This window comes from Anthonomus grandis, chromosome 11 (assembly GCF_022605725.1).
Source record: "Anthonomus grandis grandis chromosome 11, icAntGran1.3, whole genome shotgun sequence".
NCBI classification, from domain to species: domain Eukaryota; kingdom Metazoa; phylum Arthropoda; class Insecta; order Coleoptera; family Curculionidae; genus Anthonomus; species Anthonomus grandis.
The window spans coordinates 14779729-14804586 of NC_065556.1; the positions used below are offsets into that span (position 1 = coordinate 14779729).

The following is a 24858-nucleotide window of genomic DNA, read 5'->3' on the forward strand; positions in this document are numbered from 1 at the left end:
ATTTTGCAAAGTACTTGTACAGTACAAATATGATAAATGTGAATAAGAATTGCGAATTACTGCTAGGCTAATTTTAAATAATGTTTAAGCATATTCTGTTACTGTATACACACAGTTTTTTCTTGACTTCACTTATGCAGATTGCCTGCATGCATTTTTGGAACTGAAAGTTTTTAAGGTTGTTTTCTTACATTTTTAAAAATCTGTTCATGAAAAAGGAGAATGGAAATATCAAGTTATTTCCCTGCGGTCTAGAGATTGTCCCAAATTAGTGAATTAGAGGGAAATAAAAATGGTTAATTGAGAAAAGTCTTAGGCAATTAAATTGGCAAATAAATTGTTAAATTTCGTCAGTTGTACGCGGTAATTTAATATCAGGAAAGTCAAATAGAACACCAACACGTATTCAGCGTAAAAAATATATTAATATCAGCCTAGCGCTTCATCGTAGACCATCATCAGGGCTATGACTCTACAAAAAAAAGCTCTTGTCGGAAATAAGCTAGATTTTAAGCTGATTTTTTATTCGAAAATACCATAAAGCCTCCTTATATATACGATTTTATTAATTAAATTTTATAAAACGATTTTGTGCTAAAATTCTATTTACATAATTTCGGTTTTTTAAAAGCATCTTCAACTTTGTTTCATAAATAAACGCCATATTGGATTTTTATATCCATTAATCGCTATTTTTTTCCATTTATTGGAGTATTATACATACAAATGATTGACACTGTGTTGGAGGTTTTCTCAGATTACTAGGAGCACAGAGAGCAATCAAGAAGAATTGGCAATGTAACGAGTGATCCACTACACATCAAAATTGGTATCCATGGAGGTATTGTTTAGAGTCCTATTTTTTTCATACCCTACATTAATTCATTGACCAATATGTCAATTAAAAATGGAAGTGTGATCTCTTATTCTGATAACACCACTGTTCTCTTTGGTGAGACATAGGATTTGATAAGAGAACATTCTTTTAATGTAGTACTAAAATGCATTATCTAATCTAAACATTACACAAAATTAAATATTGTGATTAAGAAAAATATATTTTCTACAAAGAAATGTTATAAAATAAATATTAATGTATAATTATAAATGTTATATTATAGATGTCTGTTTACCCGCTTGCGTTTAGGCATAGTCTAATAAACTTAAATTTTTTGCAGGGTATCAACATCAAACTAGAGTAAATATTAATAGATATTGAGAAATACCAATTATGTCCACAATTTTCAAACTAAATCTTTATCATAGAAAATTCTACACCATTTACTAATCTTTATCATGCACCAAATTTGTATAATTTCTCGCCATCTCATAGAGGGTGCCCCAACAAAAAGATCGCACATTACTCTCCTGGTAGATTTTTCGAAAAACACTCCGACACACCAATTTTGATGTCTAGGGCTGCGTCTTTTCATCTTTAGGTTTAAAACCCTATTTGTTTATTAGCTTTTTAAAACTCTATTTGTTTATTTTTAGATTCTCCATGTTTTATTATTACCATGTTAGATTCACCAAGTTTTTAGTAACGTTTGTTTAATAAATTGTACACCTATATTTAATCGCTGTGAAGGTTAATAAAATTCTAACTTTACTTAATACTGATCAATAGTCGATTGCAAAAAATGATAACCATGGATACCAGCAAGAACATTTAGCATCACTCAATGTCATCGAAAAACTTAGTCTTTTATTTCAAATTGTTAAGTTACTTACCTAGTTTTGACAAATTTGTTTTGAACAATGATTTAACCAATTCAAGCAAGGGTAGAAATAACAAAACTGTATTACCAAAATGGGAGCATGGCTAAAGCTACTACCCGGTTTTAAACGCGTTACATACAGACAAAAGTACTAAGGATAAGTATGTGGTTAACAAGAAAATTTGAAGAAACTTGATCTGTGTCTAAAATTCACCATCACGAAAATCGATTAGTTAGAAATAAAGTCGGTCTATTTACATGATGCTTTAAATAGACATAACTGTCGATATTGGAGTGACTCGATTTCACATTTGTTTCGAGAGGAAGAATAGAGCCACGAATTACCAAAATAATAGAAAATTACATTAATTTTCAACAAGATGGTTCACCATCGCACTATGTGGCGTCAGTGCGACAGTTTTTGGACACCCATTTCTTGAATCAGTAAATCCGCAGGCAAGGCTCCATTAAGCAGCCGCCGACATCTCTGGACTTATGTCCTTTAGATAACTTTCTTTCAGGAGCAATTTAATTTAAATTTTAATGTACTTGTAGCATTGTTCTTTAATTTTCGACGAGTTGTTTAATTTTAAACTAAAATCTTGTTATTATGGTAATATAATATTGATTATTATTTTTAGGATATAATCCCTAATTATCACATTCCTAGAATTCTATTATAAAATCAAAAAAAAGGTGGCAAGGTGGATAGAGAAGCTACAGGAGTTTGACTTTGACACCAAACTATGGAATTGAAGAAGGCCTATCCGGAGAAAGATGCTTAATTTTTAAGAATCACCATCGTCGATGATACTTGGCATCGATCCCGATATCCATATAGTCCTAACCTGCAAAGAGGAAAGAAGGCAAATCGTTGTGCCTAAATGTCCAATTTCGAAGTTGCTAGAGGAAATCCATGCCGGTTGTCAGCAGGACATTTTGGAGTAACAAAGATGCTGGAAAAAGTAAAAATATAAATGAATTAATAGTAAAGTAGACGTAAGGGATTAATGCAAAAAATGCGTCATATGTGCAGCAAGTAATGGGCCACAGAGAAAACAGAAGGCTTTGATGCGTCACTACAACGTGGGAAGTTATCTTTGAAATTATTGATATTGACGTTGCCGGTCCATTTCCCGATTAGATAAGACGTTCCGAATTAAGAAAACGAGGATCACTGCATTACACCCACGTCACCCGCAGTCGCAAATAAATAGAACCATTAATCGATATTTGGCCAAAGTAGTCTCCAACCACCAAAGAGACTAAGATAGGTTTTTCATTTGTTCCTGCTGGCTTATGGATCGGCCATATATGAAAGCACAGAGAGTGTCCGACTCGAATAGTGATGGGAAAAGACCTCGTCTCCAGTGCGATCTGAAGTTTGGTTACCCGCCCGCCCAGGAACCGATATTACCAAGGAGGACTACGTTAGTGAGCTGCACAGAAAAATGAATGGCATTCATAGTCAAGTGCGATGATAAAGAACGATGATCGGATAAAGGACGCATATGATGTCAATGCCAAAGACCAGAGGTACAACAAAGGTGACTTGGCTTTATAACCCTAAGACACGAAAGAGTCTGTCACCGAAAACTTCCACCATCTTAGAATAATGATAAATCCTTCCCAACTCATACGTAATGTACCGTTCTGACAGAAGAATTGACCTTGTTGCTGCTTCAAGGGGTGGTGGTGTTCTACTGGGGATTCTGAACCACCTCTCCTCGGAAGCCCTCGACCTCTCTGCGATCAGCCAAGAAATACCGGAAATCGATCTGGTAGGATGTAAAGTCAAATTTAATCATTTCATACTGTATATTTTTGTATTGTACGTTTCTCCTTCCATCGACTCCGTGCAATTAGAACGCTTTCTCGAAGCCTTTTCCATGGTTAATGTAATCTATTCTGAACATGTGATTATCCTGGGAGACTTTAATGTCCCCACTTATATTGAACACTCGGTAGCTCCCAATAGTAAATGTCAACTTCTAAGTAATTTTTTTGATTTCCTAAACTATAAGCAATTCAATAACGTGGTAAATAACAATCTTCGCTGTTTGGATTTAATCTTTGCATGCTTTAATATCTCTGTACTTAACAGCGGTGCATCTCTTGTCCCGGAGGATACCTACCATCCTTCTTTGTCATTTGAATTCCATGCTGGCCTTATCTCTCTCAATAACCTACCCCTTAATAAAGCTGAAATAAAGGAATTTAATTTTAGAAAGGCTAACTTTCCGCTTTTGTATCAGCTGCTGCTAGATACTGATTGGTCGCCTGTCATGGTGCAGCAGGACGTCAACTCCGCATGTGATGTTTTTTATGATATACTGAACAACACTTTCGCTAGAGCGGTACCCTTCAAGGTAAAACGTAAAAGACGTTTCCCTCCCTGGTTTTCGGCGGACATAATTCGTAATATATATAAAAAGGAAAGAGCATTTCGTGATTTTAAGATTTCCAAGTCTAAACATCATCTAGAGATATTTAGATCTCTGCGCAAGACAATTAAAGCTCTAACTGCACAAGCCTACAAAATGTACATCCATAGTATTGAGAACAAAATAACCTCCGATCCGAGTGAATTTTGGTCTTTTATTCGAAGCAAACGTAATCAGTCTCAAATCCCCGGCTCAATGAAGCTTTCTAACCAATCATACAATACGCCTGACAGCATTGTGTCCGCTTTTGGAGATTATTTCAGGAGTGTATACACGAACTCACTTCCCAGCGATCATCCTGTCGTCTCTGAACCTCCCTTAACTTGCATAGACGTCGTCGCGCTCGCGGCTACCGACATTATAATGGCGAGCAAGTGTCTCAAAAGCAAAATGACCTCTGGCCCAGATCTAATTCCTAGTTTTTTAGCTAAGGACTGCTCTGTTGCACTTACAGACCCTCTGCTCCACATTTTTAATCTGATCCTTAACACAGGTATTTTTCCCAATATCTGGAAGCAAGCTAAAGTTTGCCCTATCTTTAAAAAGGGCGATGCTGGAACAATAGAGAATTACCGCCCTATATCCATTCTGTGCAATTTCTCAAAGTTATTCGAGTTGGCTCTCTATAAATTAATTTTTCCCAAGGTTAAGTCCATGCTGGCCAATGATCAACATGGCTTTGTTTCTGGCCGCTCATGTACTACAAACCTAGCATTCTTCTCTCAGTTTGTGTGCGAAGCACTTAATGATAGAAGCCAAATCGATGTTATCTACACAGACTTCCAAAAGGCTTTTGACCAGATTGACCACTTCATCCTATTAAATAAGCTTGAACGCCAGTTTGGATTCTCCGATCGCTTGATAAAGCTCCTTAACTCTTATTTAGTTGACCGCTCTCAGTTTGTAGTGGTCGAAGGCTTTAGATCTGCTTGTTTTTCACCCACCTCTGGAGTTCCTCAGGGCTCTAACTTGGGCCCCCTTCTCTTTAACGTTTTCGCTAATGACTTGATCTCCACCCTCAATTGCTCTCGGTTAGCATATGCTGATGACCTAAAGCTTTTCCATAGGATTGAATCTATAGCAGATTGTGGTCTACTGCAAGAGAACATCAATACTGTACACCATTGGTGCACTTTGAACCGGCTTAACCTTAATGTTTCCAAGTGTAATGTGGCCAGCTACTTTCGTATCAAAAGTCCAATTGTCTTTAATTACTCAGTTAATGGAGAGTCTCTGGCAAGGTCTACCTGTTTCAAGGATCTTGGAGTCACCTTTGACCAAAAATTTTCTTTTATCCCCCACATCGAAGATACTGTTTCTAGAGCTACTCGCATGCTAGGCTTTATTATTAGAAATTGCAAACTTTTTTTGAACACTGCCACTGCCAAAACGCTCTACTATGCATTTGTTAGATCCAGGCTGGACTACTGCTCCCTTATTTGGTCTCCCATTTACAACCAGCACATTCACCTATTAGAATCAGTCCAACGGCGATTCCTTAAATGTTTGGCATTTAAGGATGATGGAGTCTATCCTCCAAGGGGTTTTGACCATAACCTGCTGCTCTCTAGATACTGAACGGTCACTTGCGAAGAGGAGAGAAATGCATTCGGTGAAATTCTTGTTTAATTTACTTAACCATAAAATTGACTGCCCATCCCTTTTGCAAAGGATTTGCTTTCATATACCACGCCCAGGATCCAGACAGTGTCCAGCTTTTAACTTGGACACAGCCAGGTCCAACATTCTGTACCAGAGTCCTATTCACTTTATGTGTCAAAACTTTAACACTATTGCTGATTCTTGTGACATTCACCATGACGATTTGGCACTTATCTTGAATCACCTGCGTATGGTCGGTGGGGGAGGCTAGGCTAGGTTATTCAGTTTTTAGTTATTTAGTTTTTAGCTTGAATGCATTTATTTACTCTTTTTTTTGGTCTTTTGATTTAAATTAATTCTTGATTCTTATCCTAATTTAGTGTTGATTTTTTATTATTTATTTTCTCAAGTTCACTACTTCTTTTTTTTTATTATATAGCAATTCTTTTATAGTTCTTTTATAGTTTAGTTGCATGAATCTAATACAATTCATGCTTTCGTACATTTATATATTTAATTGATTTTCCTGTAACTGGGTATATGTAACCTGTTGGAAATAAAGCTTATTATTATTATTATTATAATAACGATGTTCTTTACGGATTACAAAAGCCGCCGAGGGGTGAAATTCGAGTAATTCATTTTAACCGACCTTACTATGGAAACCACGAAAATGTGACCTGTGAAGTGCAGTAAGCAACCTATTAACTGCTTAAGCTCAAGTAATATATTCTGTCACATTGTGTGGATCAGGATTTACAAATGTCTAGAGAAATAACTGAGGTTTTCCGCAGAAGTCTAATTCTGCGTCAGTCTAATCGCAGAGTCGGGCAAACACTCAAGATAACTGATGAAGAGACTGGAAGAAATATTTTCTACCTGTTTACCACAGAGGCGTCACATCACAAGCCAAACTATAAGGACGTGTTGGACGTTTTGTGTTCTCTAGAGGAGCAGTTGCTTGCCGAGGATCTGAGAAGCCTAGCAAATCCCAAACTGGCATGCGAACTCGGTGACTTGAACTAAAAGATGATTTGCAGATAACTGGTCTTCGGGCTTATAGACCTCTGGTGTGCTGTTATACTCCTCAAAGTTGTTCTCTGGAGAAAAGTGTGGATTATTATTTCTATGAGAGATCTTGTTACAGGAGGGGATCCTTATGCCAAAATCGACATCTGCCATTTTTGGGATTATTTCGGAACTAAATGAGCTTAGGGACGGGGCAGTATAACGATGTTGGCCACGCCATCACTATACCAGAATCAGCTATTCTCCCTTATTCAAGAATCATCGCCGTGAGGCAAGTGAGTACATTGCACATTATCTTTGGAGCCCTCGCCGCTAGAAGGCCAGTTAAAGTCGAAATATTGGCGCGACATTTAAAATCGGCATAAATAGTAGCAAATAAATACAGTATAATATCCTTCAGTCTCTCCTTATGCCTACAAGTTTGCACCTCACAAGTCGCTTTTTTACAAATTATTTAACTTTCTTCTGTCGAAAGAAGTTTTAAGGAGCTTATTCAATTTTAAGGAGATGGTTTATTATGATATTGCCATATTAACAAAAGTGTTTCTCTATCTTACACTGAAAAATTATTTGGCAAAAACTTGCTTAGAAACATTATTCCCCGGCCAAATTTTTTTCGTTCGTCAAAGTACCATTCGGCAAGAAAACACTATTTTATCCTTTTATTAATATGTTTGCTGGTAGTAATATTCTAATACAATAATATTCAAAATATCTAGATATTTCATTAATATTTAGACAAGGGTTACTACACGTAAATATGTATCTGTTTTTAAGAGACTAAACAATACGTAGAAGCACAGATGTAAATAGCTCCGCACGAGCGGAGCGGAGCTATTTACATCTGTGGTAGAAGTTAGTTCTTATTATTTTGAGTCACCCTGTAAAGTGAAAAAATTAAATGAGCCTCATCAATATAAACACATTAGCAATCTTTTTCCTAACTTAATTTTTTTTATATACTTAAACCATCCAACCTACGAGTCCAACCATCCAGCTAATGAGTGAGGTGAAATAAACAAATTAGTCATATAAAATTAGCAAACAAAACTACTAAAATATTATTAATATGTGCTTTTGCATTAGGAAAATTACAAGAAGATTCAGGCAGGTATGGGTGCATGTCATAAAAAAATTAATAGCCATTAACAACAAACAATTTCATTCCATTTTTGGATGGGACTGACAAGACGAGTTTGGTAATTAACAAAAATATGTTTGCTTCCATTGTTGTTATTTATATATCAAGAATACAAATTTTAATTATTATTAAAAAAAAGTTGTTTTCTATTATCGTAGATAAACAGGGTAGCTCAAACTAGTCTCATCATTGGGGCTCGAAAATTGTAACCATAATTATGACACAGGCATTGTATTTTAAATGGAATTCATAATACTTAAATACGTTCTGAAATTTATTTAAATACAGTTGATTTTCGTACCATATATGGCATTCTGTTTCAGAAAGTTTTCGGGAATAACTTATATCTCGTAAAAGCACTTAACTGCAATCTTACTTATAAAATAGAACCGCAGCCGTCCAATCTTGACAGATATCATATTATGATCGGTAATGCTAGAAATGTTCTAGATGCTACTCACGTTTTTTATCGACTGAAGTCAAGTGAATTACTGTCCCTAGAGAGACATCCTGTATAGAATATTTTTTACCATTTTTTTTTCTGAAATAAAAAAAATTACCATTTTACAGTAATATGTGACAAGGCAGCTCCCAAAAACGGGTAATAGAATTACGCGAATCGGTAAAGTGGGTTAAAAATTACGTAAAGTCCAAGTGTAATGGAAATACCACTTTCTCCGTGCCTTAGGGGCACAGGTTGCCTTTACATATATCTTACGAATGTGGACGAAAACTCGTGTTGATTGTGTGTAGTAATATTTTATTATGTATGTTTTTGATTACATATTAAATGTGCATTTTACGGTTTCTTTTTTCTTCCTTATAGCGTATTAATGGATAAGAAGCCATTCTATTTTTTAGTAACTATATTTTTACTAATTACACCAAAAATTTAATAACAACGTGTTTTTTTGGTAAAAAACAATAAAATGTAATAAATGTGGGAACGTTATTTATTGTTTTAATAATAATATTGTTAATTAGTATGTAGCTCTATTACAAATAAATATCTTAGAAAGCATCCTTGGTATGGAAAAGCTCCCAAAAGTATATCCTAGATGCCCGGGCTAAGTGAATGTTTCAATCCAAGGAGTAGACTATATTTAAGGACTTTTTTAATTGCATAATATTTATTGTTTTAAGAATAAAAGTTAAAGATACTTTTTACTGAAGTTGTTTCTGGCAACTTCTTATGTTTTCTTAATTCACCGACTCTAGAAGAAACATCTTCATTGCTTGATGTTGAATTTATATATAAATGAATCTATCATTTCCAAATATATTAGAAGAGGTATTTTCCATCCTGCAGGTACAACCAATAGATCTCCAACTATATTCTTCACTACATAAGTTATGCCATGAATAAACCTATACAAACATGTGCAGAAATATAATTTTATTAAAAGTTAAGAATTTTTTGTAAATGGCAAGTCCGTAAATATAATTTACATAAATTTCAAGTAAAAGTAAAATAAAGTAAAAAACATCCTAATTTTATTTGAAGAAAATACATTGTTTGATAGGGTTTTGGCTTAAGAGATTGGGAATTGGTTATAGGAAATGCACAAGCAAATATATCATTTTGACAAAAATATAATGTGAAGTTTTTATTTGATCTATACTAAAATTAAAGTATTGAAAACTTAGTAGTTCTTAACATTTTAAAATACTCTTTGACACCTATACGAATTTGAACATGTTTTCTTTATTGTGCTTAATTCGTTGTTTCGCTTTTTTTTTTAAGTCTGTATATACAGTATCAGTCCTTATTATCAGACAAACAGTAAGTCTGCTTTAAAAAATCTACAGCAAAAGTTGAGAAGCTATTGATAATAAACCAAGTTACAAGAAGGCTTAGATTAATATTTTTCTAGATATTCAACTATTCGTCATCCTTATTAGTATCTTCAATACGAACAGTGCGCAGTATTGGTAAAATTCTATACAGGACTTTTTTATGCTGTTATCAGATTTATTGATTTACACAATAACTATTTCGGAATGGAGTTTATTATTTGGAGTTTTCGTAGTTAAATAGAGAGTGGTAAAACTTGTGTAAAAACAGAGTAAGTGCAGCTCGTTTACATACGGGTAATTTTAATTTCGTGCTAGGCAAGAAGCTTAATTATATGCTAATTTTTCACGCCTTGAAAAATATTACTCCCTGAGTGGAGAGATGACAGATATTTACAACTCACAAAGTCCTAATAAAACATTAATCCATCTGGGTGTACTCTCAGGGAGTCTTTTAGGCTCAATACTTTTTATATGATCATTCTAAATTTAATGATTTCTGGTATTCCTGCCTCACGAATTGAGAGAAACAACCATTGAGAAATGGTTCGTAGTAAACAAACTGTGCCTAAGCACAAGAAGAAGAATGGAACTCAATCAGTAAGGATGAGACTATTCAGATAGAACCATCCAATTTTTGCAAACTGCTTGAGACTCTCATTAATGGGAAGTGAGTAAAGAAAGATAATAAAAGAAATACATTGTATGAAAAAGAAATAATTGTAGGAGATGTAGTACCCGTGAGAACAAAAAAATGTTATAAAGTAGGTTATAAGAAATAGGTGAAATTATTTTAGAATTTTTAGAGCGGCCGCTATAGCGGTTAAGATGATGATAACATAATCTTTACTAAATTTTGGTATTGTTTTATTTGAACTATCTTCTAAAATAAAGTGGTAAATAAACTTACATCTATTTTTATTATTAACGGAATCAACGAATCAAACGAACTTGATCTCGTTTAAACAAGCGTTTTTTACTACACTCACTGGGACGAAAAACGGAGTACTTAAAATCTTATATATAATCTTTTAAATATCTTGTGATATTGTTTTAAGTAATTTCTAACAATCAACCGTTTGTTTGAATAAAGAAACTGGATTTAAAAGAAAGTGTATTAAAATAAAAATTCTATAATTTTATCCACTCAAAACTGCATAGATGATCATGCGTTTTTATTGGTTTTAATAAATTTAAAAGATGTTTTATTTATTTGCATCTTGTTAGTCCTAAAACAATAGCTGCTCTGGTTGCGTTGATTCAGGACCAAACAATTGACCGTTACATTACCCGACCTGTATGAAATAGCACTGTGCACCGTCTTGGAACTGGCTCGCAACGAAGGAATAACGCTTATCATCTTACAAAGTCTCCGAGATCGTCATGCTACAGCCATAGGAATCGTAAGTCGATTTCATTACGTCCGAGGTATCCATGTAAGAGTTAGACAAGGATTTGGTGAAGCCAATCCTGCTAGTCATAGACAGTCCGCGACAGTCCAGAGACGTCATCGTGTTACGCGCCTACAGTTTGCCAGGAATCATGAACACTGGGGTAAAAATGATTTTTGTTTACTGATGAATCGATATTTAACCTCCAGATGGTCACGAAAGGGTATGGTAAGGGTAATAATAATAAGTAATGAAAGTGCTTTCATTCCGTTAGTTCTGCTCGAATCCCGTTATAATCCGGTGTTTTCGTGATGTAGGTGATAAGAACAAGATGCTGGTAGAGTTAGTTCAAAATCGAAAAAAAAATAGATTTCGGTGAAAAATATCAATGCGGTGAGGGGAGGAGTTCATTTATGGTGTTGCCTGGAATTTCTCTAAAGGCACGCATAGTGGTGTATGTACGTCATTCCAAGAAGCCCTTTCTGGAACTGCTGTTAACTAGGTACATAAATGAAATTCTGCCAAGATTGTTCATTATGTTGATTTTAGTGGAAATAATTTAATTCTGATGCATTAAAGCGCCATACCAGACCGCACCGAGAAAATTACTTAAGAATACTTAGATATATGTTCAGATACTAGTTTTTCAAGCTAGGAATGCTAGGAGAGCAAGCTAGCGCTTTTAAATTAGCAAGCTAGTATTAGCTCCATGTATACAGAACTAGTTTCGTGTAAGCTACTAAGTTAGTGAGAAAGTGACTTAGTCTTCTGTAACTAATGCCGGATGAAAGAAAATCTAAAGTGATCTCCAACTTTACTCTTGCTGGTAAAGCCTCTCTCATAACAGTATGCTGTCGTTGAATTTTTGGCATCACAAGACTCAACAGAATAACAAACACATCTGACACCATTCGTAAAATACTGATATACTCTTTTAAGTCTTCATTGCGAAGTTCTTTTAAAACCAGTGCGGATGATCCACGTTCATTCTTTTTTAAAATCCATGGTCTTGTCCAAACGCGTTTTTCCAATAAAACTTCTGTTAATTAATCTAATGCAATTTGACACAGTTTTCGAAGTAACTGTAACATTGTTTTTTTTTAGAAATATTTACCTTTTAGTGAATTTGTTGCTCTATTGATCTCGCACTAGTACTAGCTACTAGCTACTGGATTTGTTGCTCTGTTGATCTCGCAATAGTACTAGCTTAAAATTTCCTAGCCACATGTAAACCGTTCTAGCATGCGCCAAGCCAGGACAGTAACTCAGGCTAGGACACCGGGATATCTAGCTTGCTATCCTAGCTAGAAAAACTAGCCTCATGTAATCCGGGCAATAGAGATTTCTTAGAGTGGCCAGCGCTAAGTCACTAACGAACACGACGAAGTAGTATTCCTGCTCCTTTACCTTATTCCTCAAGAAGATATTCGTCACCTGATTTTAGACATGTCAAGAAAATCAAATCAGGGTATCAGGGAACGCGAAGACAACACTCAACATTAAACATGTGTTTTCGTACTATTATATCACAACACAGCGTTTTTTTCAAATAACTAGTGCATTATTGTCAGAGATTACTAAAACATATTCTTTTATTTGTGTTCAAGTTATTAGAACAATAAAAAAAAAGTTAAAAGAAATTATAAAACTATGTATATAAAATTTTAAGTGCTGCATTTTTCGTGTCGAGGATTGTATTTACATCCCACCATATAAATAATAATAAAATTCATTTCACAATAAACGCTGGGGGCGTTGTCTTACTTTAACTTACCTTTATAACTTAACATAATCTTTTTTTTAAGTTCTAACAGTATATATAATTTCAGCTAATTCTTAAAAGGAATAAAACCTCAAAAAGTTATCGAAAGCCGCATTTGTATAAACTCACTTAACATACAAAATAAAAATGTGAATATTGCATACTTCCTATAAGTTTCAGCTGCTATGCTATTTCACTACTATTAATAGTGAAATGCTGTGTAATTGTAAAATAAATTAATAAAAATGGTTCAACTTTCGTAGAAAAAGTTAAAACATATCTTAATATGGATTATTTAAAAACATAGGGAGGCAGAGGGTTCAAATAAAACCACTTGAGTTTTGGGAAACAAATAAATGGATAACAATTCACTCTTTGTCCACTCTGTAAAAACATAATTATTATTAAGGTACAATAAAAATAATTGATTTATTATGCATAACTAAACATAGCGTGTAGTGCAGCCATATTACCTGTGACTGTGCAGAATTATCTATTGTTCTATTTGCTTCGATTTACTTTTACTTTCCGATTCTCAACTTATTAACGATCATTTCTTGGTCGATTATTTAATCGGACTGTTGAAGTGAAGGAACGACATGCTTAATTAGGTCAAAAGTTAATAGGCTATTTTTTGCCTGAAATTTAAATATTACCTTACTACTAGAGCCATTAATTATTGTGTCCCGATAGGTATGACGTAACTAAACGAGTTTAAAAAGTTCATATTCCAAAAAAATGGGAAATAAATGATTATTAAATAAGTCGATGACCTTTTAACAAGACTGTTTAAAACTATTTGGACATCAGTATAAATTGTTTCTACATGGGCTTATGTAAATTGGATTTGAAGTAATTAATTTTGAATGTTAAGAATTTTGCCTTAAACAAAAGGAACCACTATATCTGTCCAGTAGACGAATTCGGAAAACAAAACTTTTATTTTTATTCGAGAATATTACTTAAGAACACGGGATAAATAAAGCTTGAATCAGACATGAAATTTTTTTAAATGTTAAGTCATCGGTACCTAAGAACACATTAATTGGACCAGAGAACAATGTTTACACAAGTAAGTGATAATAACTGAGAAGTTTCTTTTAAATAAGAATCTGTAGATTACCATACTAACAAGAATTCAAGCTGGAGAAACATACAAATACTTGGATGTAACAGGCGCAAACAATTGACAATTAAGAAGAGTATAACATCGAGTTTTAAAAAAGACTAAAACTATACTTTCTAGAAAGTTCACTTAATTTGCCAGGCATTCACTGAATTTGCCTACATAAGCCTTATAGCTATGTTTGGAATTATTACATGGAATAAAATTGTTGATAAATTACAGAGGAAACTTAGGACGTTGCTAGAAGTTCTGCTGAGCCAGCCAGTGGACTGATAATGCCTTAAAAATCGGTAAAAACTAACAAATGTCTGCGGAATCACCTTTGTACAGTGCGTCTCTTAATTGTCTCCCCCCCTCTTATGTTTTGAATGCATTTATATAAAATTTGATTTTGACACACATCATTAGCAACCTAAATACTACTTTTTGGTCCCTAGCTCATTTTGCAAAACTTCAAAATGGCAGCGGAACAATTAAGAGCCGCACTGTATATGGAGGTAGGGTAGACGTGTTTTACGGCCTATATACAGGATGCGGGCCAGGTTTAAGAGCTATGCTCTATTTTCTTTAAACTCGAGCATAGCCTGACTCGTCGATTAGAGTGGTTCTGAGATTGTTTATTAGCATTTATAATGATCTGGCCCAATGAGCGAAGGTCTTGAACCAGGGTGGTTGAATCCGGATCGGGTCCATAGCTTGAACGTTCTTAATAAAGACGATGTTAAGGAGTTCTGATCGGACATGTATAATTGGACGCCGGTAAATTCCTAAGGGCTTTTTACAGTGCAAACGCACATCAAGACAACTACAAGCTAACCGGATGTACTCCAAAAACAAAGAAAGCCTTAATCTGTAAACGAATTCGCGATACGAGTATATGTCTGGCAAAAACTAAGACGGAACTGGTTGGGGCAAAATAAGAGAGGTGATAATGATAAAACTAGCTAAAACATACGAAGGGACATCAAAATGAACTTTTTGCACATAAAGACTAAAACTCCAATAAGGATATGGTCATTTTACCTGCGGACAAATGTTAAATAAAAACTGACAGTCAACATAGTCTATATCCTGTTGAAACCAATAATTGTTCGCATGCCTGAGTGCCTAACCTCTTATAAGCCTATTAGGCTTGCTTCAATGCCACAGCCAAATATAGACCTGGCCAACTCAGGTCTCGCGTACAAAAACCAATTGGTTTACTTACAATAACAAATATCAAGCAAAAAACAATCTAACTAGTTACAAGTTACAACGAAAGTGTTTTTACACCTCCTTCCCCCTCTACTAACAAAGGCCGGCCTAAAATGAATAAAGATATGGGGATGGTCAGAGCAAGTAATAAACATTTGTCGTATACCCCCTCAATATTATTCTATGTTCTCTCCGTAAATCACTTCGCTTATGACATTCTGTTGCATATTGATATAGGGTATCTTGTTAGCTAAGAAAGAAATTAGCCACACGTATTTCACGTATTTTTGCAACTTGAGATCTATCCGTAACGCAGCTTTCATAGAAAATAATTTACTATGAAGACTTTTTAGAGCTCAAGACATGATTTAATCTGTCAAACCCTTTACAACCTGACAAATCAAAGCATAAAATGTCAATAAAATTGTGGTGATTGGGCAACTTTGTACAAATCTATATTATTCTGGTATAACGTCTATATTTGATGCCACAAATTCAAAAAGTTGTGCTAAAATATATATTTTGTATATTGCACGGTCACCCCTATGGTTAATTATTTCATTCTCGTTGTTCAATAAACGTTTATAATAAAGTCCTCCTAAAAATTTATTTCGTTACTGTTTTCGTAACATTGCATTTTTTTATTTTATTATGAACGAAAATTTGGCCAACCGTCAATTGTTAAATTTATTTAACAATATTAATATAATGTAACGTATTACAACTAAACGTTTAATATACTTTAATTTTTACAATAACTTTTTCTTACCTTGATAAACGCGGCATGTCTCCAAAATATCGGTCTCCAATTCTAAAGCAATTCACAGATCAGAACTCATATTTTAAAAGACAAAAAGTCTTTACCCGGATCTTTAAAAAGTTCTTACAGGGTCACTTGTAGTTAAATTTAGTTCCTTAAGATTTCTACACTCGGTTCACAGGTAAAGTTCTCGAAACTCCTTGATTTTTTTCCAAAAAAACATGATTTTTTAAATCAAAAATAATCGAACAAAAACTTAACAAAACGCACGTAGAAAGCAAAACCCCGCGGTTTCCTTTCTACGTTGCGATTGGCTGCAGTTTGTGTTCTTGATGCTTGCTATTTCGTGCTTTAAGAGTACCCGGATTTTAAATTAAGAGATTGCAACTGCAGCTTCCTCTCAATAAAACAATACTTTTCGTCGTATTCAGAATCCGTTTTGCAGCGTAAATGCAGAAGAATAAAATGGTGAAAAGACATAATTAAATTTATTTTTAATAAATATTCATATCGCGCTTAATGATTAAATCTTAAAATTGGAACTCTTAATGCAAGAAGAAAGTTCTTGTTCTTTAACAGGGAGGGATATCAACTTTTGGTTTCGTTTTAGCGGTGTTACATATTTTGTATGTTGTATAACTTGGTTTTGTTTTTTGGATGGATATGCGAAATTGGTGTCCAGTATTCCTGTATTTTAAAAGCAATACATGTGTGTGTAAGTATAGATAATTTGCAAAAGATTCTTTTTCACCAGAAAATATTCTAAAATGAACGGAAACTTAACATAATTATAACTTAAATTTTAAAAAACTAACAGATCAAGATAGTTTAAAACATTATTTCTGGCAATCTCCGCGAGATTTACTTATATCAGGCATTGCAGTCTTTCGAATGTAATTTTTACCCGAAGGCAAAGACTGCATCGTTATAGATGGGAACAATTTCTTCCTTTGTTCTTCAGAGAGAGACGGTTGCACCATAACGTCATCTCCTTTCTGTAATTAAAAGAAGTTAAAAAAAAGAAAAATAACTGGGGTATTTAAACCTTATCAAAGAAAAACTTACTTTCCAATCTACAGGAGTTGCGACCTGGTACTTATCACAAAGCTGAAGTGAATCCAGTACACGAAGAATTTCACTGAAAATATATTAATATATTTAATATCAAAAAAGAATCATCCTAAGTTAATTTCGTACTCAAAATTTCGTCCAGTGGTGGCAGGATACAAGATAGACAACCTCATTCTTTTCTTAGGATCTATTATAAACACTGCTCGGGCAGGAAGAGGTAATCCAGTATCATTTTTCTCATCTGGATCCAGCATACCCAGCTCTACGACGAGTTCCCAATCTTTGTCTGCTATAATCGGAAAGGGAAAATCTTCACCAAATACTTCTGCGTAAACCTTGATGTCTTTCGTCCATTCCAAGTGAGATTCGATAGAGTCACAAGACAAACCGATTACTTTGCAGTTACGAGACGCGAATTCGTCTTTCAACTGGACCACGCGGGCTAGTTCTGTGGTGCATACAGGGGTAAAGTCACCTGGATGTGAAAATAAGATTCCCCAGCTAAAAATTAATAAAATAAATTAAAACCTGTAAGACCCTGTTTATTTTCTAAAGAATTGAAATATTTTTCTTAGTCACTAAGATGAAATTTATGGGTCTGACTGATTTATGGTCCAGGATATTTACAAAACTAAAGCAAGCTCAGTGGTACCGTAAGTAACCAAATATGGTTTACACTTAGCGTTTCCCCTCGGGAATTATTTTTATGGGTTTCAATATAAGAGGCTGAGATAAATATTTCGTTTATAAAATTCATTTGAGTTTTGGTCACTAAAGAGTGAAGTTATTTAATAAAAGCAATAAAGGGTGTTGCGACGTGAAATAAGCTGTGTTGGTTTGGTGTAGTGTTTTACTACAAGAAAGGGTGAGTGTTATCATAGAGTATACTTATTTCTATCTTATTAATTACACCGATATTTTACCTTTTTAAGTAAAAAATGTGATTAATGAAATATTTTAATGACCGATTGTTGCTTGTCTTGCTTGTGTTGTTGTGACGATGATTTATTGTTTCTTATTAAGATACTGAGCTGGTCTGGGACCATTGCACAGCTCGTTGTATTTAACAAGGCTTTGTATATGGAGAGGACCCTCGCGTTTTGGTGTCCATTGCACCCCTCAGTACAAAGTGTGTTATCGTCAAGTGGTCTAGATCGGAGATTGCTGTCTCAATCTCATGTTTTATGATAATGTTTTTGGTAGCATTTTGGCTATGGTTTGTGAGTAATGTAGTGCTCACGTTTTGGCATATTGAACGATTGTATATCATTCAATGTCAGTACGTTGTCGTTACTGGGACATTTAATCGGATAAAAGTAATAAATTGGTGAATAATGAATTTTGGTATTTTAAAGTAAAGTGGTTAAATGTTGGTGAACATGAATTAAATGGTTATCGTAAAAGTAAAATCACTGAGCAAGTTTAAAACATATTAATTTATATTATTCATATTAATGAGTTTTGCTTAAGTTCTTTTTATTTAATTAATTTTACGGGAATAAATGTGCTCAGGTTACTTTTATTATTTCAGGTCTACACGTCACCATCTCTACGTTGGAGTCGACCAAGCGCCCAGTTGTTTTACAAGGTGTTTATTCTATTTTTATGATTTATTTTGATTATTTTGGACTATTTTGAATTTATTTAACGTATTAAAAATTATAAAATTATTTAAATGACGCTCACAGGTTTGAATTAATATAAACCTACGAAAGATATATTTCCATGCGATTTTTTTTAATTCCACCCATTACATTTAATATAATTAAAAGATGGATTTTAATTTTTTTTATTGAAGTGCACATCATGAGGGTAACAGTATTCCAGTGGACATTCCTCCATTATGTCACTAAGCCAATGACCTCCCAATAGATATTTTTAAAATACGTACTATAGAAGTAATGGTCGCGAAATTTTGCCCCACAAATATAACTTACAGCACATTTTGTAAAACAAAAATAGCGTCCATGAGATACTGGCTACAGGATCCCCAGAGGGAAATACCCTTATAGGAAATAATACTTAGTCTTGACTTGATTAAAGCAAAATAAACAGATTTCGCTTATCAGTTACCTAGTTCAATAGCTGTAATTCTAACAGCAAGCCAAGCCGATGCAATTTTGCTGAAGAGTAACATAATACGTGATTTATATTTTAAGTCACTATAGATAATAACACTAAAACTAAAAACTTAAACTCATTTTGGACAAAAGGATACTCCAGGCGACCTTTAAATGACACAAACTGGTTTTGATTAAGTTCAGAAGGGGAAGATTTTAATCAGACCTCAATTTCTGTTCAACCAGCTGTTGAAGATCTGAATAGCTGTGATCTGCAATCTATGTAAATTATCAAGAAATATTTAGCAAAGATCATTAATGAAAATCAATCAAAAATAAGAGTAGTAAAGACCAAGAAATAAATGTGTCAGTGGTTTCACTTTAAATCAAGGATCTCTTAATAGCTCTTAAAAAAAACACATTTATTTAGATATACAGGGGATGCTAACCTCAATTTAAGATGCCAAATGGAAACCCTCATTCAGTGCCTATATAATTCATTAATAAAGATTAAATTGGTTGATGTACAAATGAATAGGTAGGCTAAAATATGTGGAAATGATGGATATTTTATTGGCATCAAAGTTTGGTATTTTAAATAGCTACCCTCTAGTGTAATACATCATTTTATTATCCAGTGAGTAGTTCCAGCATTTACAATTTTGATTTTATTTTTTTTATGTAATACTTGTTTGACAAAATAATTGTAATTGTTTGATTATGTCTAATCTAATATAACTATTAGTTTTAGATCCGAATTAGGAGCATCCTTCACTGATGTGTCAACGAATGAAATAAGTTTCTGAACGTAATTCGATAAGGCAACTCTTTTGCAAGAATATCCCCGATATTCAAAAAGGGACTGAAGAATGACATTCAAAATTACAGAGCTATATCGATCTTATGTAATTTCTCCAAACTTTTTGAAATAGTTCTTTATAATAGAATATATGCCCATGTCAATTTAAAAACAGCACCTAATCAATTTCGTTTCGTCAAAAATCGCCCCTGTACAGTAAACCTGGCTTGCCTAAATGATTATTTGTGTCAGCATTTGGATAATAGATGTCAGGTTGATGATTTTTTTTTACCTTGATTTCTGCAAAGCTTTTGACCAAATTGACCACTTTGTACTTCTTCATAAGCTAACATTTCTTGGTCTTTCTAAGGATTTAGTTGCTTTAATAAAATCTTATTTACGAGGTCGTAAACAATTTGTGGAATATGAAGGCTTTAAGTCTCCTGTATATGAAGTGTGCAAGGATCTAATTTGGGCCCGCTTCTCTTTTTATTATTTATAATTTTATAAATGATCTTGCCAAATTACTGTCTTGTCAGAGTTTACTGTTTGCGGATTATATAAAATTGTTCACAAAAATAGATACTGAAGACGATTGCAAATTCATTCAGGTAATAATGTTCTGTTAACCAAAGTGGATGAGGCGATCGATCTGGAAATTACTTATGATGCAAAATTAAGTTTCGCCAAGCATGTTGCAAAAATAGTTTCTGACTCCTCCAAATTGTTGGGTTTTATTTATCGAAACTGTCGGCATTTTGAAAATATTAATACTTTAAAACTACTTTTCTTCTCTGACATACGCTCAAAATTAAAATATGGATCTCTAATTTGGTACCCAATTTATACCTGATATGTGATATTGAGAGCATTCAGCGCAAGTTTATGAAGTATCTCTGGTTTAGAAAGGAAGGTGTCTTTCCGGCAAGAGGTTCGGATAATCAATTATACTTAAATAAATTTAATATTATGCCCTTACCAAAAAGAAGATAAATTCTTATATAACCTTATTCATAACAAGATTAACTGTCCCACCCTTTTGGCTAGATTAAATTTTCGTGTACCAAGAATAGACTCTAGGCATTTTAGATTATTTTATGTAAATCCCACTAGGACTAATATTATGTGTCAGAATTATATTAATAATCGTTTACATCGGTGCGATGTTTTTGTGGACAGTTTAAGCTCCATTATAGAAAGTATAAAGTGGATAGGTGATGCAGAGTCTTTCTAGTATGTATATAGACAGTCTCTTTAAGTATATAGAATGTTAGGCATTGTTATTTTCTTTTTCTTTCCTACTTTGCATGTGCTGAAGTACAAACTTCAACATATTTTTATTGTTTCTTTTTTTTTATTCTTTCCTGTAATTGGGTAACAAACCTGTTGGAAATAAATGCAATTTTTTTTTAAATGGCCATAAAAATAATTGATTAAAATTTTGCTGATGTGCCTACTAAAAAAAACAAACTCCAGTAAAAAGTTAATAATATACATAGAGTAAAAGTTAATAATATGTATAGAACTTGCAACACCTGAGAGCTTACCTTTTTCTGGTTCCTATTAATTGGCAGCTACATTCAAACAGGTAAGTTGATATTAGCAATTGCACACTTTTATCAACCAATCAAGACCAGCTTTAAAATGTACATAATTTAATTACAAATCACGTAGTATGAGGTTTCTTGAGAAAATTATTCATAAATGGTAGTTGTAAAACTTTAAAATTGAAAACTCAAAGAGAGCAAAAATTGTTAGACAGATAGAGCTCATATATACTATTTTCCTCTGTAGAAACAACATAGTACTACAGCAGTGCACAGGCGACATAAACTGTTTTGGCTAACCATTGGAAGAATGACTATTTAGAAAAAAATCTGAAAGAGAACAAAATTTTTTTGACATTAACATTCTTTAGGTTGGTTCAGCTCCTCTTTATTGGATCTTGTCCAAAGGGCTAATTTTGGTGGTCATTGCTCTGAAGAACTACAGACTACTACAGGAATTCCCCAAGGTTTTGTACTGGGGCCATTTGTTTCTTCTTTATGTTAATGACCTTCCTTTGCTACCCATAAAGGGTAGGGTTACTATGTTTGCAGATGAGACCACCATCATTTGGCATGGAAAACATGTTGACCAACTGAAAATGTTTCTGGATGCTGATTTGCTTATGATTGGGGAATGGAGAAATGCAAATAATGAGGAGCCAATTTCAACTCTACAGTGTTGCAGGTTTCTGGGATTGACAATTGATTGCAGAGTCAACTTCCAGGAACACATAATTAAAGTGTGCAGTAGGGTCATCAGGTTAATATGCCCTTAGAATAATTTCTAGAACTTGACTAGGCTATCATGCCCTTGTGGAGTGACATCTTCGCTATGGGATTTATTTCTGGGGATCATGTGCCCACTATTACTCTTTAATACAGTAGTTGTTCTGCAAAAAAAAAAATTAGAGTTTTTTGTGGAGTGAGGCATCATGTATCTTGTCGGCATCTTTTTGTGCAAAATAGACTCTTGACCCTTTCTAGCTTATATATGCTTGAAACAATAACTATCATGTTCAAAAAGCACCAGCAGGAAATTGTAGGAGGCAGTTCATTTGGAACTCATCTTACATACACCCTTCAATTGCCCATTCCACTTTCAGAGCAAGTGAGAAAATGTTTTATTTACATGGGTAAAAAAACTTAGAACAAAATTTATGAAGTTTTCTTATGTGAATAAGAAAACCTAACTATTATATTATATTTAAAAAGCATTTAAAAAGATTGCTAGTTACTAAGACATATTATACATTAGACAAGTTTTTTAATGATGTTTTGTCCTGATTACCAAATATGTATGTGTGATTTGAAAAAAAAAAAATTGTAACTCTATTTGCTTTCTGATCTATCAGTCCTAAGTCTTACTGACTTAAATTTAATATTAAGGCTTTGTCAATAACTCTGTTTGGGACAATAAAGCTACTTTTTGAATTTGAATTGGAAGAATATAAGTATTTATTTGACAAAATTGTGTAATAAAAATGAAGGAAAATTATTATGAACCTTTTTAACCAGAGGTATGAGAATGGTTTTTCATATATTTTTTCTTTGTTTGGATTGGGATTTGGTATTTTTTATTGGGATCTGATCTGCGTCTAGGTCTGCCATGGTCTTTCCATGTATACACTGGATTCAATTGCAGCACAGCTTTTCATAACAAAGGAAAGCTAAGACCATTTAAGGTATTTCCAAAGAATAATAAATTAATTTTTACAAAAAACTTTTTTTTTATTAAAATTAATAAAAAAATCATATCATCCGCTCCAAAACATTGCTCATTCATTCAAACTTATCTTTACTATAACATATATATATAGCATTAAATCTGCTCACCCTCTCACAGTTTATGGTGCCTGTGCACATAGCTGTAGTAATCGGTCTTTTTTTATAACAGGGAATAGTATGCACAATCTCTGTCTAATAATTTTGCTTCCTCCAATTTTTGAACTTTATAGACTTACAATCTTTTCATTTTAAAACTGGTCTTCATTGGTTGACAGAAGAGTGCAATTACTAATATCAACTTACCTGTTTGAATGCAGCTGCTATGTAATAGGAACTTATATATAAACTTATTACTAATTCAAATTTTAAAAAAATATTATTTTTTATAATTTTAATTAATTATAACTAGGTATGATCATTTTTTAAAGGTCGCCTTATCAAATTATGTTTAGAAGTTCAGAAACTTCATTTTCATTCATTTCTGGTGACATGTCAGTGAAGGTCAATTTTACTTGGGATCCTCTACTATGCATAAATAAATAAATACATAAGCAACAAAATTATACTTATAACACCTGTTTAATTCTAGTCTAATTTTACTTGTCGTTTACTGTTAAGAGTATTTAAAACTATGAGGTAAATACTGGTCCGTCAGAGGTACTTGTCTGTTACCTACCTCAACCTGTTTTTTTAATAAAATTTAAAATTATAGCTACCCAGAAGACATACATAATGGGAAAATTAGAAATACCTAGATACATTTTAATTTCCCAATCCTGGGTTGATAGAATTTAATACCGTTTTGCTGTCAATAATTAATTATTCTGGAGCTAATCTATTTACTAATACATACCTGTCCCCAAAGTACTCATGCAATTGCATATCTCCGAACGTTGTTTTCACGGAAAAATCCGGAAACGGTTCTCCAAGTTTTAACGACATTTTATTTTTATTATTCGTAATTTTCGATCGCCTAATCGATAACTGAGTAATAGAAATAGAGGGATCCCACTAAAATAGTAAAATATTTTCAATGTTGGAGCCGATACGCCGATTTCGAATTAAACTAAATGTGATGTGAGGTTATGTTTGCAATGAAAGATAAACAGTAAAAAAAAACAATGCTAAGGTTGGCGCGGTTTTACAAAAGAATAGAAAGAATAAAAACAAAAGGGACATGTCTTAAGCCCAATTCATAAGACCACGGACTGCGTATTCCCAAAGACGTGCTAAGTTTATTTTAATATTTAGTCAACGGAGGGAAATTTATAACGAATATTATTTTTCATAGGTCAGCTTGTGGATGATATGATATGATGTTCTGAGGAAAGAGCAAAGTGAGCGAAAGAGTTTGAGTTTCTGTGTTTTCAAGTATACCTCAAAATTAAATAAATGGTGTTTCAATAAGAACGCTAAATTTGAATTACGCGCGATGTTTGACAGTAATAGTTTGACACGATTATGACGTGTCAGATCGAAAGTTGACAGATGGGAGTTAGTAACCATGGAACATTACACGGTAGAACAACGCATCCGGTCATCCGGTCCATTGTCAAAAATTATTACAGAGCCTTGAAAGCTTGGGCGATTAAAAGAACACCGAAAAAGCTTCTACTCCTCGACATATAGATGGCGGTAAGAAAGCGAAACTAGCGCCTCGAGACTACACGGACTGTCAAGCGTCTGATATGTTAT

The 24858-nt window shown here is 33.6% G+C and overlaps 2 protein-coding genes across 2 annotated transcripts in view; both read right to left on the bottom strand.

Annotated features, from left to right (window-relative positions):
* Nucleotides 1-16243, bottom strand: part of LOC126742558 (ABC transporter G family member 20) — a 126039-nt gene extending 109796 nt beyond the window's left edge. The window contains exon 1 of the mRNA XM_050449276.1: nucleotides 15971-16243. Within this exon, the coding sequence (XP_050305233.1) occupies nucleotides 15971-15987 (17 nt within the window). The 5' untranslated portion in view covers nucleotides 15988-16243. The remainder of the gene's footprint in view (nucleotides 1-15970) is intronic.
* Nucleotides 16244-16430: 187 nt separating this feature from the next.
* On the bottom strand, nucleotides 16431-24306 carry LOC126742559 (peroxiredoxin-6). The gene is made up of 4 exons (XM_050449279.1): nucleotides 24017-24306; nucleotides 17159-17533; nucleotides 17027-17099; nucleotides 16431-16956 (listed from the first exon to the last, which is right to left on the bottom strand). Exons 1-4 carry the CDS (start codon nucleotides 24103-24105, stop codon nucleotides 16798-16800), a joined length of 696 nt encoding a protein of 231 aa, XP_050305236.1. The 5' UTR covers nucleotides 24106-24306; the 3' UTR covers nucleotides 16431-16797.
* Nucleotides 24307-24858: the final 552 nt, after the last annotated feature.

Coding starts and splice junctions, on each gene's coding strand:
- LOC126742559 (XM_050449279.1), bottom strand. CDS start 24,105: ATGTCGTTAAAACTTGGAGAACCGTTTCCGGATTTTTCCGTGAAAACA. Junction 17,534..24,016: donor CATGAGTACTTTGGGGACAG/GTATGTATTAGT, acceptor ATTAATTTTTAG/CTGGGGAATCTTATTTTCAC. Junction 16,957..17,026: donor CAACTCCTGTAGATTGGAAA/GTAAGTTTTTCT, acceptor TTTTAATTACAG/AAAGGAGATGACGTTATGGT.